The sequence below is a fragment of the Sarcophilus harrisii genome, chromosome 1 (assembly GCF_902635505.1).
Source record: "Sarcophilus harrisii chromosome 1, mSarHar1.11, whole genome shotgun sequence".
Classification (NCBI taxonomy): Eukaryota; Metazoa; Chordata; class Mammalia; order Dasyuromorphia; family Dasyuridae; genus Sarcophilus; species Sarcophilus harrisii.
Window position 1 is genome coordinate 252,228,673 of NC_045426.1, and position 20,263 is coordinate 252,248,935.

The 20,263-nt window shown below is 35.4% G+C and overlaps 1 protein-coding gene across 1 annotated transcript in view; it reads left to right on the forward strand.

Moving 5' to 3' along the window:
* The window catches only part of GABBR2 (gamma-aminobutyric acid type B receptor subunit 2), a 780,512-nt gene that overhangs the window by 570,777 nt on the left and 189,472 nt on the right, over window positions 1-20,263 (forward strand). The window contains exon 8 of the mRNA XM_012542879.3: window positions 916-976. Within this exon, the coding sequence (XP_012398333.2) occupies window positions 916-976 (61 nt within the window). The remainder of the gene's footprint in view (window positions 1-915; window positions 977-20,263) is intronic.

Below are 20,263 nucleotides of genomic sequence, written 5' to 3' on the forward strand. Positions count from 1 at the left end.
TATAGAATCAAATTTTGGATACTCCCTGAGCCTTAGAGAGGAGAGCTATTTCCTAGGACTCTTCAGAATGAAATAGCATCATTGTTTAGTTTTTATAGACATAGTGACATAGCAGATAAAGGTTTGATCTGGGAGTCAAGAAAACTTCACATCTGATATATACTAGCAATGTGCCTTGACCTTCATTGATGGAAAGAGGGTACTCACTGAGGGTTCTCAATTCCAGTGAATAAATGTTTGGAAGCAAAAGAATACAAAAACACAGTCACAATGTGCATCACTCAATCAATAAAGTATTTATCAAACTACTGCTATGTACTAAGCACTGAGCGGATGAAGAAAAATAAAAGACAGTCCCTACTCTGAAGGAGATTGGTCTAATGAGCAGAGACAATGTGGAAACAACTAGGTACACACAAGTTATATACAGGATAAATTAGAAATAATAAAAGTGTCCTGTAGAAGATGGGATTTTAGCTAGGATTTAAAGAAATCCAGGAAAGCCAGGAGGCAGAGATATGTGGTAGGTATATTAAAATACATGGCATCTCAAAAATCTTAGTAAAGTCTAATCTATTACAACTTTTGGAACATCCCAGATATACTTTCTGGCTTTGAGGAATGACTGTGAAATGCCACAAGGCCACCAAATTCATGTAGAGGCATAGCTTACAAAGGTTATTGCAGATATATTTACATTTGTTATCAAGTATTGATTGCATGTTACCCAACTGTAAGAATCACAACTGCATTATAATCTTTTGTTCATTTTTTAAACTAATAAAACCATGCTCTTAAAGAATGTCTTTTCTTTAACTGATGAGCATAAAATAATAAAAATAAACTTCAGCTCAACTCAATAGTACTTGATCTTATAAGGAATTGTTTTTTTTGTTTTTTGTTTTTGCTTTTTAGGGTCAAGTTGTGTTCAGAAATGGAGAGAGAATGGGAACCATCAAATTTACTCAATTTCAAGGTAGGATTTGGATATTTATTCTTTTTAGCTTGTAATCTTTGTGCTTGTCTTTTTTATAAAAGAAAACTTTCTACATAGATGTCAGATACAAAAAGATGTCTATTGAAAACCATATGAAACTACAAATAAAATTTTATAATGTGGGGTTTTGTCTTTGAAAATGGCAGTTTAGTTTGTTCAGAACACTATTCTCTAAAGTAATACTTCATCAGGTTAAAAACCTCTTTCTACCTTATTCCAATCATATAACTCTTTGACAAGCTTCCAGTACTATCAAGACTACCCAAGATAATTGGCAAATTTATTATCTAGAAATATTATGTTCAGCAAGTTTGAAGTGAACATCTCCTATTTGTAATAATTAAAATATTTATGTACTGCCAAATGCATTGTGTACCAAAACTCTTAATATAGTTTTAGCCCTGCTGCCCTCCTCCAACTTTTTATAATAACAGGAAAGAAATGCATCAAGATTTTTGAGGCACCCAGTTTTCATCATAATTACTCAAAGGAGGCAGTAAAAGAGTGATAAGGTAAATAAAATGCTGAATTTAGAGCAATAACACCTGGATTTGAGTCCTAGCTGTACTATTTACCTAATTGTATGCATCTGAATAAGTCATTTCACTTTTGGAAAGTTCAAGTTTCTCATATGTCTTTTTTTTTATCCAGCTGTGTCTTTGTTGGTGTGGGGAACTTCTAGTGACAAAATAAAGCACTCTACCAACTTAGAAAAGGAACTATTTTATATCTTATAGTTTTAGGGAGGTTCTTGACTTACTATGAGGTTAAATGACTTGCCCAATTGCACAGCTACTATATGTTAGAAGCAGACTTGAATTCAGGTCTTCCTGGCATCAAGGGCAACTTTCTATACAACATGCCAAAGTTTTTTTAAACTGTGGTTTGTGTCTCTATATGAGATCACATAACTGAATATGAGGATTGCCAAATTATGGTTTATTATGAGTAAATGTTTGATTTGTATATCTATTTTATATACCTATACATCCAGAGTCATGTAAAAATTTCTTGGACTAAAAAGGGTTACAAGTGGAAAAAGTTTAAGTAGCCCTGCACAACACTATACTGTCCCTTCTCCTCTGACATATAGCAGAGAAAGCAATATTTTAACTGTACTACTTTCTCCTGAAGAATATTGTGAAGAAAAGGCTAGTAAAATTTATTATAATTATATTGTTTTTACTCCCCTTCTTATCCACCTTCTTTCTTTTTCTCCCACACCTAATACTATCATTTTGGGAGAGGAAATTTTTAGGGGAAATGTTTTTCTAGGATAACTGCTCTCATTTTTTTCATTTAAGTTTGGAAACAGCGACCACAGCTGCCAACACAGTCTCCCCAGAGGCTCTACAATATCAATCAGTCGCACAGTTGGAAAAAGAACATTTTCCTTAGAGACAATGTTAGACACATTCTTGAGAATGACAATCAAGGGTTAAGAAGTAGAAAATAACCCCTGAGTGTTAGATACTGGTTTAGGTAGGGAATAAGTAGAAGTGAGAGACCATGTTCCCGCTTCCTTCCTTCTAACTTGTGTCTCCCACCTCTCCAGAGCTGTCACTTCAGCACTTAGAGGTAATAAATTGTGACAAGTACTGCTGAATAGACTTCACTGAAGAGCAGAATAAACCTCAAACTTTTCTGCAAGAAGATCAATCAACCAATGGACAAGAATTTATTAGTACCTACTATGTGTCAGACATTATACTAAGGCTAAGCTGGGGACAAGGTACAAAGAAAGAAACAGTCCCTATCCTCAAAGAGCTTATATCCCAATAGGTAAAATAACAAGTGCAAATAAAATTCATATAGCATAAATATAAAATTAATAGTGTCTTCAACTGTTTTTGCCTTGGACCAAAAACTATTATGCCCTTAACCTGAAACTTGAAAGGAAAGGAAATATTCTTTTAAACTTTCTCCCCTCTTCTTCTATTTCAAACATACTGATACAAACAACTTTCCTATTGAGAATTTCAAGTTAAGTAGTAATAAGTCAAAACTCAATTCTTCCTTTTTCTCTTTCCCCCAGAATTTTAGAAAATATAAGGAAAAGGAGAGAAAAATATGGTTGCAAGTCTGTTAGCAAGTCTAATAGCAATTTATAAGTTCTTTAACATCAAAATTACTCTGTATGTCCCCAATGCTTTGCAATTTAGTAATTCAATTCAACAAGCATTTATCAATTATCCACTATGAGCCAGGCACTCATGATACAAAAGAAATAAAATGATAATTTATATTGCATATAGTATATACTCATTATTAGGAGAAAATTATATTTATATAGTACTTTAAAGTTTTAAGTCCTTTCATAACAATGTCACAAGGTAAACAATGCAAGTATTATTGTGTTCATTTTAAGTATAAATAAACTGAGGCATAGATAAATGAAGTAAATTGCATAAAGTCACACAGCTATTAAACACTGAAGACTGGATTTCAATCCAATCTTCTGACTGAGCTCTGTGTAAATGAATTAATAAAGCTATCAGAATTGGGTCTTCGGAAAACAATCATTTCCTTCTATTGAACCTAAACGTTTTATTCTTCTTTGGTATTATTTCTCAGGAACTAGAAAAGGAGCTTAAGATTAAAGGTCATGTGGAAACCTAATTGCAAGTCAGCCAACCAATGGGCACTGGACTAGACAACTCTCCTAAACATACCTAAAACTTTTGCTTGATTGGGGATAAGGGGAAAATGCAGCAAGTCAACTGTGGAGGCTTATTACTGAGTGATCGATTGCTTTATGAGGTGGTCAATTTAATTCTTTTGTTAAATCCACCAAAGTAGCCAAATAGTGACATATCAGGGCTACTTTTCCCACTTCATTAAATACAAGATTGCATCATTTGCTTAGTAATTTGGTCTATTGTCCAGTAGCACTAAATCATTATAACAGAAAAGGAACTTAAATCAACCAAAAGATTTGACAAAATCATTCATCAATCATGTTCTACAGGATCTTGGTGTTCATCTAGTTCAGCACTCTACTTCCTAGACCTCAGTTTACTTGTCAGATGAAGAGGTTGAATTAGATGTCCATGGGGATCCCTTCTAGTTCTAAATGTATGGTCTTTTGTTGTTGTTAAGTCATTTTTCAGTCATGTCTGACTCTTTGTGTCCTCATTTTGGTTTTTCTTGGCACAGATACTGTAGAGGTTTGCCATATTCTTCTCTAGCTCCTCCTACAGTTGAAGAAACTGAGGCAAACACTGTTAAGTGATTTACCCAGTGTCACACAGCTAGTAAGTGTCTGAAACCAGATTTGAACTCAGGAAGATGAATTTTCCTGACTCCAGGCCCTGCATTCTATCCACTGAGTCCCCAAATTACTCAATATGCATGGTCTATGATCTTTACAGATAAAGAAACTTAGGCTCAGAGAAATTATAACATCTTTGACTACTGGCTGGTGGGGATTTCTTTTACAAATGGATTGGACTTAATAGCTGTCAAGGTCCTTTCCAAATCTCAAATTCTGTGATTTTGTTAAATAATAAAAGGTCCCCCAGGCAGTTAGTGACAAAGATTGGACTTGACCTGGATCTGTGTATTCCCAATCCACTGCTCAGTACCACACTGGTGACTTAAATCTAAATCATTCCTTTCTCTATTGAACATGTTTCTCTGCAATCATTCTATTTCTCTGACTGGTTGAGCTAAATTTTGGTCACTAATTAGCAACAGACAGAGAAGTGAAGTAGATAGAGGACCAATATTGGAATCAGGAAATCCTGGGATCAAGTCTTGACTTTCATATATACTATGTGATTATAGCCAAGTCTCTTAACTTCTCAGTGTTCTAGACAAAGCCCTGTGATTACAAGATCTGAAAGACTTGCTAATTTGCTTTGGTGGAGAGAGTTGTCCACAAAGGAAGTTCCCCACATCTGTGAACACATCTGGACTCTCCTCCCCTCTTCAATTAACACAAGTCAAAATCACTGATCAATTACTGATATAGTGCTTTTAAACAGATAAACATCATGGAGAAATCTAGATATATATTCTAGATATGTCTATTCATATTAAATAAATTCAGTGCTGTTATAAGAAAATCATAAAATTACATTAATTTGCCAGAGTGACTTTTGAACTGGACTGTGGTAAATCTGGAATTGCTCCCTTTCCCAAATCTTCTTAGCCTAATAGAGGTTTGCTTGTGCATCCTTCTATGGCAGGTAACTGACAATAATGTCAACTCTGATACTTTTGCAGAGATGTAATTTTAGGCAAACCATCCTTTATTTCCACAGTTGCTGATTTTTGCTTTTTTTATTCCTTGAAAAGAGTAAGAGGATTGGCAAAGCTTTAAACTTTTTAAAAACTGATTGCCACTGAAATAATTTGTCACATTTCCAGTTCTCAAAATAGAGAAATTCTTGGAGAATGTCTCATACATTTTTTTAAAAAAAAATTTCTCCATAATATCTAGATTTCATGCCAATTTGGATACTTTTAATTTTATTAAGATTTTGCCCAAACTTAGATGGTCAATTTTACATGTGCCTGAGTAAATTTTAGCACATTTCTGAAGCATTTCTGGATTTGTCTAGGTACACTTTAAAGTATGCTTGCAACATAATTATGACCAAAGCCTCTCACTCCTTTGTTCTGTTTTTCCCTTATAAAACCTAATTGTGTCAACATGAAGACCATAATGCATCAATACAATTGTTATCCAAATCAGTGAGGCAAGACAGTCACAGTTTTGGGGGCAGGGAGACAGCTGCTGCCTTCAATAATCCTAATAAGGATATCTGTCTATCTTTTACTCTGAGGCAATACCTATGGGCAGAATATAAAGGCAAAGAAAGCCCATGACTCTGGGCTAGTGCTCTTAAACTAGCCGCTGCACTGACACTAAAAAAAAAATTGATTTTGCTAGAGGGAGAGAAAATGAGATAATGAAGTAAGACCTCATTATGGCATGGTAGAGCAGTACTGCCTGGTTACCTGCATAGCTTCCCCTGTGTATTTGTGTTTGTCTTCCAAGAGTTCTGTACATTGCACTGTACTGTAAATTGCCTGAAGCCTTTGGCAAACATATACCAAAGAGCGGGATGATGATGGTTCTGTTTCACATGATCAGTCAGTGTATACCTTGAAATATATGGTTATGTTATTAGGAAATTATTTGGAGAGAAGGCAGATATAGCCTTGTGATTTCATTGGTGTGCAACGGTCAGCAACTGCTCTACAAGACAGAATTTTAAAGAGTTTCTTGGAGCATGGAATGGTCAAGTCACTTGCCCTGGATCACACAACCAATATATTTAGAAATAAGACCTGACATACTATTTCACTTCTTTTTGTTTATTTGTTTCTTCCTTGTGGACAAGGGGTAAGGGACAAAGGGGTTCCGTTTGGATCTGATTTTTCTTGCATAATATAACAAATATGGAAATATGTTTAAGAGGATTGCACATATTTAATCTATATCAGATTTCTTGCTGTCTTAAGGAGGAGGGAGAAAAATTAGAAAACAAATTATTGCAAAAAATGAATGTTGAAAACTATCTTTACATGTACTTAGAAAATAAAATACTATTGTAATTATCCAGAGGGGGAAAAAGAAATTATTTGAATCCAGGTCTTTTCTGACTCTTCTTTTCTATCAATAAAAATATATATCATCAAACACCCCTGTGATACAGAAATGGAATGAAAATTATTCATAGCAATTCCTGACTTTGAACACACATTATTCAATTAAACACCACTCATTAAGTATCTGCTATGATTAAGGCATCATAATAAAATAATAATAAATAGCATTCACACAATGCTTTAAGATTTACAATAAACTCTTACTTATTTTATCTCATTTGATCCTCACAACCACCTTGTAAAGTAAGTGCTATTATTATCTTCCTTTTACAGATATGGAAACTGGGATCAAGAGAGGTTAAATAATTTACCCAAGATTGTACAACCAGTAAGGATCTGAGGCAAGATTCTAACATAATTCTTCTTGTGTCCGATCTAGGACTCCACTAGACTACCTCATTGCCAATACCAGGTGTCATACAATAATAATAATTTACACTTCCACAACACTTTATGGTTTATAGACCTTTTCTCCATGGCAGATGCAGTGAGGTAGTTAGGGTAAGTTTCATTATGTCCATTTTACAGATGATGTACTGAGTCTTAGAGGAGTTATCTGATTTTTCCATTATTGTTGCGCTAAGACTTGGTCCTAGATTCCTCTGATTACAAGCCCATTGTTCTTTCCATTGCATGAAAAAAAAAAAAAAAAAAACTCATGCTCTTTGTACATCACAGAGAGTCAAAGGAAGTCAGTATCATACTACATAATAGCTAGTTTGTATTCAAACAGCAGAACTACAAAAGTATCACCCTTACCATACTTAGAGTCTTGAGTTTCCTTCCTACATGTTATTTAAGCCGTAACTCTGTATTTGTAAATAAAAGTAAACCAATATATTTTCCCACAATCCAGAATTAGGAATTTGTTCCTCAAAAACAAGTGGATCTTTCAAAAATCTATTTTGCTAGAAATATCCATATACTGAATAACCCACGATATAGACTAATGAATACACTGCCTCACATAATTCTCATGCAGATTTCCAATATGTAGATGTTCCCAGTATCAGTTTGCAGTGTTTTTTAACTACCCTTATACTATAATCCTCTTATAACCTCCCAACTAGTGAGAGAGGTAAAGGGGCAAAAAACTGGCAAGAGAGGGAAATTTCAGAGTTCAAGATTTAAGTAGGGCTAATTGGAGTTATAAAGTCTAGTGTGTTACCCACCACATTGATTGATGGCTGAAACAAAATGAAAGCAGAATACACAGGAGGGGAAATGCTCCAAAAACTGCAAAGACCGAAGATTGGAAGATTAATTAGCAAAGATTTTGAAATCTCTGAGGATAATGTCAGGAGAAATGATGGAACTAGATACCACAGGCAAATAGAAAGACAATAGTGTGTACAAGATGTTACTGAATGCTAGTAACAAGGATTGGAAAAGGATGAGTTTGATTCCATGGGGCAGCTAGGTGGCATTGAGTGCTGAGTCTGGAGTCAGGAAGACTCATTTTCGTGAGTTCAAATCTAATCTCAAACACTTACTAGCTTTGAGACCCTGGGTAAAATACTTCATCTTGTTTACCTCCGTTTCTTATCTATAAAATGAATTAGAGAAGGAAATAGCAAACCACTTCAGTTTCTCTACCAATAAAACTCCAAATGGGATTATGGAGAGTCAGAGCAACAAAAATACTTGAATTTCCATTGAATAATAATACAATAATAATTCAAATTTCTAACATGCTTTAAGTTTTAAAAAGGCCTACATTCAAATCTCATCTCTGACATACTAGCTGTGTGGCAGTAGACAAATCATGTCATTTCTCTGAACCTTCAATTCCTGTGAAATGGAGATAATAACGTCTTTAGTACCTACCTCAAAGAGTTATTCTGTAACTTAATCAATTAACAGGTATTAAACATTTACTGAGTGCCTAGTACTAAACTAGGCATTGGAAATATTAATAGAAAAGTAAGACATTACCGATCCTACAGAAGGTTATACTTTACTGGAAATCAGATGAGGTCATTTATGTCAAATACTTAGCAAATCTTAAAGTGCTGTATAGATATTACTTCTTCATTGACCACCCTACCTCAATCTCTCTTTACTCCAATTCATCCTCCACATAGATGCCAAAGTAATTTTCCTCAAATGTAGATTTGACCATGTCACTTGCAACTCAATAAACTCCATTGTCTCACTATTATCCTTAGAATAAAATAAAAGAAAGCCCTTTACAACCTGACCTCAACCTATCTCTTCAGCTTTATTAATTGTTACTTCACTTTACTAGACTATGGTCCAGTTCAATTGACTACTACACTGCTCCATATACATAATAATCCACCTCCCATCTCCATAACTTTGTACTGGCTATTCCCATGATTGAATGCATTTCCTCCCCCTACCAGCCTCACAAAATTCCTTACTTCCTTCAAGACACAATTCAAATAGCACTTTTTAATTGAAGCCTTTGCTAATTCCCCCTCCCAAGAGCTAATGTCCTCCCTTCTGAAACTACCTGATACTATTCATTTGGTACTTATCTTGTATGTACTTATATAACATAAGCTTTTTGAAGGCAGGAACTGTTCCATGTTTGTCTTCACATCCCCAGCACTTAACATAGTGCCTGAAACTTAGCTGTTTGAATGCCAAAGGTATGCTTATCAAAAAGACTATTTTATGGAGAACTCACACAAGGCAAACATTCACAAAATGGTCAGGAAAAGAGATACAAGAACACTCTCAAGGTTTTTCCTAAGAACTTTAGAATTAATCATATGACATGGGAGACAGTGGCACAGAACTGCCCAGCATGATGTGCCCTCATTAGAGAAGAGGCTGTGCTCTATGAGTAAAGCAGAATTGAATTAACTCAGAAGAAACACAAACTGCACAAAGTTAGAGAAGCCATCCCAAATGTTCAAAGGGACTATTTATGTCTAAACTGTTATAGAATATTCCAAATTCATATCGGTCTGATCAGCCACAGTCAAACTTGACTCTAATGTAATGATGTCATTTTGGTCCTCTTCAAGAATGAAGGGTAATAACTGAACTGGCACACAGTAGGTACTTAATAAATTTTGTCAGTTAGTTGATTGATATCAGACGCCACTTTAAAACTTCCCAGTTGCTAAAGATATTTTAAAATGTTTTGGATTATCTGAGTAGGAAATGAATTACCATGTTAGTTGAGGAGGAACTTCTTTATTCTCCTGTGAAGATCTTGAAGGATGAGGACTCTGTCCTAGTTCCATAGTGGGAAAAGAAAATTATCATTTGAGGAGGTCTCTTGGAGTAAGGACTCTCAAAATTGAGAAACAGTAGCAAGCACTGAAGCAGGAGTAATGGGGCATCAGTTCAAATTCCTACACTGCCATTGTATCTCGTGAAGCCTCAGATCTTATCTGTAAAATATACAACGTGGCCTTATTGATCTCTAAGGTTCCAGTTCTGACATTTTATGAATACTATTCCGATACCACTCCAATATTTCATCCTAAAACTCTGTCTTACATTCAGTTGTTCTCTATCTCTATTCCCAAAACAAGATATGGCAATGTTCCTTCTCCAAGTCTTCACAGTTAATAGATTCTAGTATAATAATTCAGCCAAGCACAGCTGTGTGTGGTCATTAAACAAATGTTTCCAGTACACCTGCATATAAATTATTTCCTTTTACTCAGTTGTAACTCTCAATTATAAATGTAGACTATTTTGAGAAAGAGAGGTGGAAAAAAAGAAAGAGTAAATGAGATGCAAATATTACTAATGCCTTATATTTGCAGGTAGTTCACAGTGGCCTCTTTCCTTTCATCAGAATTTAAGAAACTGGTTATAGGAGTGAGTATAAATGACCTTTGTAGAGAGTTTAAATCAAATGCAATTGTGTGTCTTTGAGCTGAAAACAGCACATCCAGATAGAAATTGACAAACTGAATTCCTCTTATATCCTGATTAATGAAAAAAGTCACCAAAACCTCATACACATTGAATGAATTGATATTCCAAATCAATACTAGCTTGATCAGAATCATATCTTTACAATACAGAGTAAATGAAATCTGTTCATAGATTCACTCATAAATTTTCAGTCATGGATTTTTATCTTTATCCATAGTTTGCAATAATATTAACAGTGAAGTTCAAATTCAAGTAATATTTATTTGGTGCCTACTATATACAGTAAACTAGTCTCAGCATAGATAGAATTACAAAGCTTAGATAAGTTCTTCCTCAAAGAGCTTACATTCAGAGGGATGAAATAAAACGTATTTCATCTTTAGTTAAATATATGCCATATTTAAAGAGACAGCACAAACAAATGTTTGAAGTAAAGAAGAAAATTAGCAAATTAAAATATATATGAACATAAATATATAAGAAAACGGTTTTGTTTCTCTTGCCTAAGTTGTCCCAAAATTATTTCTTCACCCAATTCAATGGATCACTTGAAGCTCTAAAGTTCAAAGGAAACAATTATTTTAATACAAATGCACTCACAAAGACCAAAAAAAAAAGCTACCACAAGGAAGTTGGATAGTCACAAAATTCTCTAATGAGATTATAAATGGTCACATACCCTGTGACCAGCTAGATTTCAGATTTAGATACTTAGATACAGAGTTAATTCACACTTCTCATGGTCTGTTAAATAGAATCCCGCCTTACAACAGCCCTTATTTAATGTTAGAGTGTTTGTGTTGGGGAAAATGAGAAGGTAAACAAAATCAGCCCCAAGTCTACTAAAATCCTGACCCACAACTGAGGCAACAGTAGGATGTCTGCTCTCTCTAAGAGGAAATATACAGTCAGTTAAAGGTTTCAAATAAAAGCTCACTTCCTTTTGGGCTAGGCTTTTCAAATCAATTAGAAAACTCTACAGACAAACTCTTTCCCCAACCTTATTCTTGCATCAAGGCAGGCTATCTTACTTAAAGCTGTTAGCTCTGTTGATAAAAAAATGTTAAATAAAATCTAATTCATTCCTTTGTTATTTGTTCTTTTCTGCTATGACCATTAGTTTTTATCCAATTTTTAGTTGTTTTACTGTTCTCCTTAGATTCTGGTTGGATATCAGTGTCTATTAAAGACTGCAACTGAACTGGAGCCATAGTACTAATTGAATTTTTCCTATTTGGGGACAGGAGAGAGTTCTAAGACGTTTATGTGAAGGTAATGTTCAGAATCATAGCACAAATAACAGACAATCTAGAACCAGGCAAAAGAGATGTCATGACACTGAGGGAGCCAGAGGTAGTAGGTGGTATCTGAAATTCATGATTTACAACCAGGTCTGAAAAGGAATTAGAGGCCAGGTCAGAATTTCAAGCTCTAATAGTTCAGTTCCAGGCAAGTAACAGCGCATTAAACGAGAAACAATCCTGCTGCTGGTCTGCTGAGCAATGCTGGAGCTCTTGAAATGGAACTGATTTCATTCACTCCAAATGTATGTTGTATAACCTCCACTGAACTCTCACTGCCATCAAACCTTTTATTCTGTTCCATATCTTTTCCTTCCTCCTCCACTCCTCCACTCTTCACACTCATAACAGATGACTTGTACTCCTACTTTACTGAGATCAAGGCCATCCATCATTGACTGCTCTAGCTTCCTGCCTCCACATTTCAAAATTCTTCAGTTCACTTCAAATCAACCAGATTTTTTGAACAGGTCTACTACATGCCAAGCATTATGCTAGTCTCTAAAGATGCAAAAATCAAAATACAAATCAAAACAACAGATCCTGCCATCAAGGAGATTACATTCCATATCTTTCACTTATTCTCTCTTCTATTGCTCCTGTCAGAAAAAAAGAGGAAGCCTTGCTCCTTGAGATGGTTAACGCCTAATCCTGTGACTTACATCATATCTTCTACTTCCTAGAGGACATTGCTCTAGCAAATATTCTCTTGTTCATTTATCTTGAGTCTCTGCCTCTCTACCTCGTAATTGCCTACAAGCATTCTCCAGTCTCTCCACTCTTTCCTAAATTTTTTCTTTAGTCCTTCTTTACCACAGAACTATCATCTCATCTCTCTCCTCCCTTTCACTAACTTTTTTAAATTAGTTGACATCTCCATTACTGTACCACCCATACCTGTAACCAGTGGTCACCTAACTCCATGTCATAATTAGGCATTAAAGCAGACTTTGGAGGAGGCATTTCCCAGTATTTGATGAACTAATTGGAGTCTAATTTTTATTCATTTCCTACAAACATTCTTTTTCCCTGAAAACTCCTTTTAAGGTAGGAACTATTTTGTGTTGTTCTTTGTATTCTGTATTCCTAGCATATTTGTACCCTGTTGTTCAGTCATTTAGTTGTATCCAACTCCGTATTATCCCATGGATCATAGCATCCTCCAGAGTTTCCCAAATTCTGTTCAGAATGATATTCATTGATTCCATGACACTATCCATCAATCTCCTCTTCTACTGTCCATTTTTCCTTTTCCTTCAATCTTTCCCAACATCAGGTTTTTTGCCAATGAATTCTGTATGGACAAAATATTTAAGCTTCAGCTACAGTATTTGACCTTCTAGTAAATAGTGTGAATTATTTTCTTTAAGTATTGACTGATTTGATCTCCTTGTTGTTCAAGGAATTCTCAAAAGTCTTTTCTAGCATCACAATTCAAAAGAGTAAATTCTGCAATATTCAGTTTTCCTTATAGTACAACTCTAACAACCATACATTGCTATGGAAAAAAACATAGCTTTGGCTATACAGACCTTTGTCAGCAAGGTGATGTCTGCTTTTTTAGTATGCTGTCCAGCACATAGTAAAAACCTTGATGAATTGAGTTAATCTGATATTTAGTAATTTTCAAAAATCCTCTAGGTTCTTCTTGAAGAGACAAACAAGGATTAAAAGAATTGATTTCAGTATGTACCCAAAGGCAAAAAGAAAGATGATTTTATGGAGCAAGAATTTTTTCCCCTTAATTGACAATGATTAAGATTTTAAAAATAATTTTGATGAAACAATACCTTCTAGCAGTTTCATCTGTGAATGCTTTTGAGATGATATGGCTGCCTGTGATTAGGGACTGTTTCATTCATTTTATTTGTATCCCCAGCACCTAAATAAGGTCTGACACATAGTAGAAACTTAAGAAATTCTCATTGATTGATTGACTCAGCTGAGACCTACACTAAGCTTAACATGGAATTCTTTTGATTTCCACTGCTTTTTTGCTGCTCTTTGATATTACAATTTTGTAATCTTCAATCAATCTCCTCTATAGTATTTTACAAATGAATTTGTATTCTAAAGTGGTATCTTGGCTTGGCAAAAAGATCAAGTGTTTTCTAGTGAAGCAGTGTTGAGGCTCTTTTGGCCCCCTCATTATGGAATCTGCTTAAAGTTAAACTTTTTTTCAATAAATATTGATAATAACGGTAAATAAATATACCTGCCTTTTTCATCTCTCAATTTTCATCCTTAACAGATCATTTGAATAGATCAGGATGAAGGCATTGCATTTTATGGTGTCATTTTCTTATCCTTAGCTTTCTGATTTGATGTTATTTTTTACCTTTCTCATCAACAGTCTTTGACAGATGACTGATTTTTAAATGACTCCCAGATCACCAATAGCCATTTCCTTTCTGCAAGATATGGTTAGTGTCATTATATGTGATGTTTACCATTTCTACTACCTCTCAGCTTTCATCTAGAATATAGTGTTCATAATATATAGGAAGAAGTCTTCTAAATAGTCTATAAAACTTTGACTTCCCTCTCATTTCTCAAATCTGATACATAATTTCCAACATAGTTTTTGCCATCTTCTCTTGTACTCAGCTTTCCTTTGAGATCTCCAAGATCAAAGTGATTTTGATTTAATTTGGTGGGTGTGATTGAGCTTTTTATAGAATTTCTCTACTTCTGTAACAAATGTTGGTTCATAGGTAGCATGGTCATCTTTTTTCTAATCATCTGGTCATCTTTTTGCTAATTCTCACCTTGAGCACTTCAAAGTAGGATGACTTAATGCTCCATAAAATCATTTTTCTTTTTGCCTTTGCGTACATACTGAAATCAATTCTTTTAATCCTTGTTTGTCTCTTCAAGAAGAACCTAAGAACCAATTTTCCATTTAGCTTCAAATTCCTTTTGTCTTCTAGCTCCAATTATCATGAAAATGTCAATATTGGCATAGTTCAGTTCTTTCCATAGTATGTCAATTTATTGGTCCTTAGCTAAAGATTCACATCTAAAGTATCTGCAGTTAGGCTAACATTTACTGACTACATAAGAACTGCAGAATTCTTAGCACCATCTGCCCTTTTAATGCACTGCTTCACCACCATTACATAGAAACAGAAAGGGGCCACATGGGACATAACAATTGTTTAGTATTTTAATTTGTTTCTTTGCATAGATAAACAGTTTATCACTCAATGGCCAACCCACTGGGAATAAGCATTTCTAAACTTATCTGGTTTGGTCCACAGACAGCAAACTCAGTCTGACACTGACATTTTTACTCAGAAGTTTTCTAAAATGGCAAAATTTACTGGAAATTACTTTCTATTGGCTTAACTATTGGGAACTCAGTATCTCCTCCATACCTAAATGAAGTCTTAAGAGTAAGACATTACCCAGGGAAAGACGTGCACAAATAATGGTTATTATTTGTCCTTTGTTCTCATAGAGGACCAAGATATCAGAGAGGTAATGGAATGACTTGCAAAAAAAATGGATTTAAATGAGAGTGGGCTATGCAAAGTCTCTTCTTCCTCACTTTCTCCTCCATAGCAATCTAAATCCAGTGTTGAGATATAAACCAGAATGACTGGAGAGAGCTCTGGATTCAGGGAGACCTTGACTTCTCAATTTGACTAAGGCAATGTCCATTCAATAATTAAGGTTAGAATTTGAGACAAAGAATAGTATCTTTTACCTAATTAAAAACTAATCTAGGACGGGAAGACTCTCAAAGTTTCTGACTAAAACAGATACAATTACTATTTATATTCACTCTGAGTCAATTAGGGTCCAAACAATGACCTAGTGGGCTTTAGCCTGGAACCTATTTCTGGCTAATCAATAAGATACAGAGCGATTTGGGTTTAAAGGAAAGAAAGAAAGAAAGAAAGAAAGAAAGAAAGAAAGAAAGAAAGAAAGAAAGAAAGAAAGAAAGAGAAAGAAAGAAAGAAAGAAAGAAAGAAAAGAAGGGAAAGGAAGGAAGGAAGAAAGAAAAGAAGGGAAAGGAAGGAAGGAAGGAAGGAAGGAAGGAAGGAAGGAAGGAAGGAAAGAAAGAAGGAAGGAAGAAAGGAGGGAGGAAAGGGAGGGAAGGAGAGAGGGAGGGAGAAAAAGAGAGGGAAGGAGAGAAAGAGAGAGAGAGAGAAAGAGAGAGGGGGGGAGGGGAAGGGAAGGAGGGAGGGAGAGAAGGAGGAAGAGTAACCTGTATTTCTCAACTGACCAGTTTAGTTGGGTCCCCAATGGGGCAGCTCAACAGATTATGATGCATACAAAGTTTAGGCAAAATGCTATATTGTAATGACAAAGGTCACTTTTAATGGGGTGACCAGTTCCTCCATTTATCCTATTTCATATTCTGCCTTAAGGTTATGACCGTCCCCTCTAAATGGTTGAGATAAAGGTGTTATAGGTATTCCTTAATGTCATTAGAATATCAGTAACCTCCATCTATGAGGCTATCCCCACCTAGGTCTCTGCATTATGTTATTGTTCCATAAAAGGCTAGCTGTCCCAATACTCTGGGCTAGACTCTTTGAGATGATACTCTTGTCTAGCCCTGGGATCCATTGGTCCCAGTATTTCTCTCCATTTAATAAATTATTGAATTGGTCTCTAATCTCTGTCTTGCTCAGTTTCTTTTGACATTACAATATGAAATTTGATCAATTTCATTGGGAGTAGGAGAAAAACAAGGCTTCATAAGGTTTATTGGGGTTCAGAAATGCTGAATCCCAAAAATATGTTGGGGTTTCAGGATTCTCCACATCTGGTGGAGTGGATTGGTCCCCAAATATATATTGGGATTTGGGGCCAGTGTCTCAAGGTATCTCAGAAGGATTTGTAGGCTTAGACCATTTCCAAAATTAAGAGGCAAACATTTTATTACATTTCTGAGAGTGGGCTAATTTCCAAAAGAGTTTTAGCAATTAACAAAGAGAAAGACTCAAAGTTCCCTAGCAGAACTTATCATTAACAAGGAGGAAAACACTATTAACAAGGAGGAAGATGCCATTAAGGCAAAGTAAGTTACTAATGAACTAACCATTATGATTATTAGTAAGATGACTAACCCTAAAAGCAGTTAGTATCCTAAAAGGAGTTAGCTGTAACAAGGAGAAAAACACCATAAGGCAGGTAAAGTTTTTAGAAAACTTGCTGCCATAAGATAGGTTCCTAATGAACCTGCAAAGAAGTAGCGTACCAGTAGGTTCTTTTATAGGAGAAAAATAGCCTTGAGGTTGACATCATATCTTGGCCTTTTGATTGGATACAGTAACTGTGGGATCTTGATAATTTTGTCAGTGCAAATATGGAAATAATGTTTAAAAGAATTTCACATATTTAACCTATTTCAGATTGCTTGCTATTTTGCGGAAAGGAAAAGTAAGGGAAGGAGGAAGAAAAATTTAGAACACAACGTTTTACAAAAATGAATATTGAAAATTATCTTTACATGTATTTGGGGAGAAATATTATTGGGGGAGAAAAGATAATTTTTTCAATGCAAGGAATTGACAAAGAACAAAAGGCCCACTTAAGTATAAAAGGTCTACTTAATGTGCCACAGTTCCCTTTTATTGTCCTGACTCAGTTTCCCTAATTGTCCTGACTCAGTTTCCCTAATTTGTTCCACCTCAGTTTCCCTTGATTGTTCTGCCTCATTCCCCTTAGGTGCAAACCTCTGCTCTGATTTATTGGGACTGGTGTAACTTAGGGCTAGTTACTCTAAGGTTATAAATTGTAAATATATAAATTCAAGATAAGGGGGAGTTCCGACTTCCTGGCTCCTAACTCCTCCTAAGTCATCAAGAATTTATGGTCCGAACCCCCAACCTGTCAGAACTGGATTGATGGTCCCTGCCTAGAGATTCGTGCTCACCAGAGTTTGGACTCCACCCCCTGCCTTTGTTTTGCTACCTGAGCTAAGAGCTATAAATATGTCATTGAGAACTCACATGCTGCTGGATGCTTTGGACATCAGCCCTGGGAGCATTATGCCCCCAGTATAGTCTCTCCCTCTCAGAAATCCAAATAAAATATTAAAAACTCTCTAATCTCTATCTTGTCTCAGTTTCTCCAGCATTACATTAAGAAGTCAATGTTCCTCCCTACTTGCCTCAAAGAGGTAACTGGAAATTCTACAAATTGCTAGCAGGAACATGACCTTTTGTTGGGTTCTTTCTTATTCATTCCATCAGACTTTGAATGGGGTCTTGAAGTGAGAAGTTACTAACAGGCAGAGACGAAGAAGGAGTCCGTTTAAGATGTGAATGAACAGTACATGATTAGAAAATAAAAAATATTGTAATTTGGCAGAAATGGAGAGGGTGAAAGAGGATCGTATAAAATAAGTATGAAAAGATCATAGAACCAGACTGTGAATGGTCTTTAATATTGGGATCACTATTACTGATATGTTTATTCCAAAGGCTGTACAGAGCTGATGATAAGTATAATACATTATGACTTTTGGGATATTTGAATAAGGGATAGATTGGAGAAAGAACAAATAGAGACAGAAAAGTTAGGAGGCTCTTGCAATAGTACAGGCAAGAAAAAGATGGGGGCTTGAACTAGAATGTTTATAATGAAATTGGAAATATGGGAATAAATGTTAAACATCCTGCTTCCATCTTCTGTACAGTTTTTGCTGTTCATTTAAATAAGTCAATAATTATAATGTAACTACTTTGGTCTCTTCAAATAGCTTTTTTCTCCATTAAAAAAAAAAAGTATATGAGAGGCAGCATGGCATAATGGATAGAGGGCCAGCTACAGATTGGGGTTTAAGTACTAGAATCAAGTTTATGACCCCTGTTGACTGTGGGATTCTAGGAAAGATATCTTCTCAATGCCCCCAAACAACTATTATCTAAGTTGCAAATAAATTGTCCTTCTGTATTGCTAGAGAGAATCTCCTTCACCTGGGAGTTCCTGACACTAATAAAGTCATAGATCTAGACCAAAACTAAAAAAAAAAAATGTATTTATTTATATGTGTACATCTTGTTAACCCTAATAGAATGGAAGCTTCTTTAGAGCGGGGAGTGTGTGTGTGTGCGTGTGTGTGTGTGTTTATGTCCCTAATACCTATCTCAGTGCATATAATTTTAACAAATGTTTTACTGACTGATTGAATTATTGGCTGATCAACAGGACCAGATATTTCAGAAAAAGATAAAAATTGAAAAGATCTTTTGGATCTGGTAATTCAAAGGTCATTGTTGAGTTTCAAGTTTCAGTAGCATGAGCAGGGAAAGAGCCACATTGCATAACTTTGAAGAGTGAGAGGTTGGTAAAGTCAGAGAGGCAATGAGTATAAGCTATTTTCCAGAAGCTTGGCAATTAAGATGTGGAGAAAGAGAGAACAACAGTTCAAATAAATATATCTTTAGGACAGGAGGGCGATCTGAGCAAGTCTTGTTTATAGACAGGATGAAGGAATCAGTATGTAAGGAAAGATGGAAAAGATAATAGGGAAGATGATCAATGAAACAAGGCTCAGATGAGATGAGAGAGGATGGAATCAAGGGCATAAGAAGAGATTAGCTTTGGCAAGAAGGAGCATCCCTTCATCTTCAAGGACGTTACTGCCACTTCCCCTTGCAGATTCCATGCGTCATGTGGACACCCAACTGTGAGAGCCCAGCAGCTCCTTGGCATAGAAAGTACACAAAGCCAGGACCATGCTAAGACATCAGAATAGGTTTGGGATGAGATAGACTCTACTATCATGAAATGTCAAAGCTCAGATGAGGTCATTTACCAGATGCTCCCAATAGCTTTCTTCCTTCTCCTGTGACAACCATCCTAGCTTGAAATACCCTCTCTAGCTCCTGGTTTCCCATTTCTGCATCAGCCACTTGGGATTTAATTTCCCAACACACCCGAGCTACCAGCCTATGCTGACTATGGCTTATGTTCTTGAATTCTGATTTGGACTCTATTTCTTTTCCTAGCTAAACACTGTTCCTTAGACTCAATGAGTGTTCTGATCTCTGGCTGGTGTTTATTACAATCAGTCAATAAGCATTTATTAAGCACCTAGGATGTGCCAGGCACTATGCTATCCAGAATTTATAATCACCAAAGCAATACCAATAGACATGATGGAAAGTGTCATTTGCATCCAGAGAGAAAACTATGGAGACTAAATGTAGGTCAAAGTATGGTATTTTCACCTTTTTTTGTGTGTTTATTTGCTTGTATTTTTTCTTTCTTGTATTTTTTCCCTTTTTATCTAATTTTTCTTGTGCACATGATGAACATGGAAATATGTTTAGAAGAATTACATATGTTTAACCTATATCAGATTGCTTGCTATCTTGGGGAGAAGGGAAAGGAGGAAAGAGGGAGAAAATTGGGAATACAAAGTTTCGCAAAGATGAATGATGAAAACTATCTTTGCATGTATTTGGAAAAATAAAATACTATATAAAAATAGAATTTATAGTCACCCTTCATCCTACCA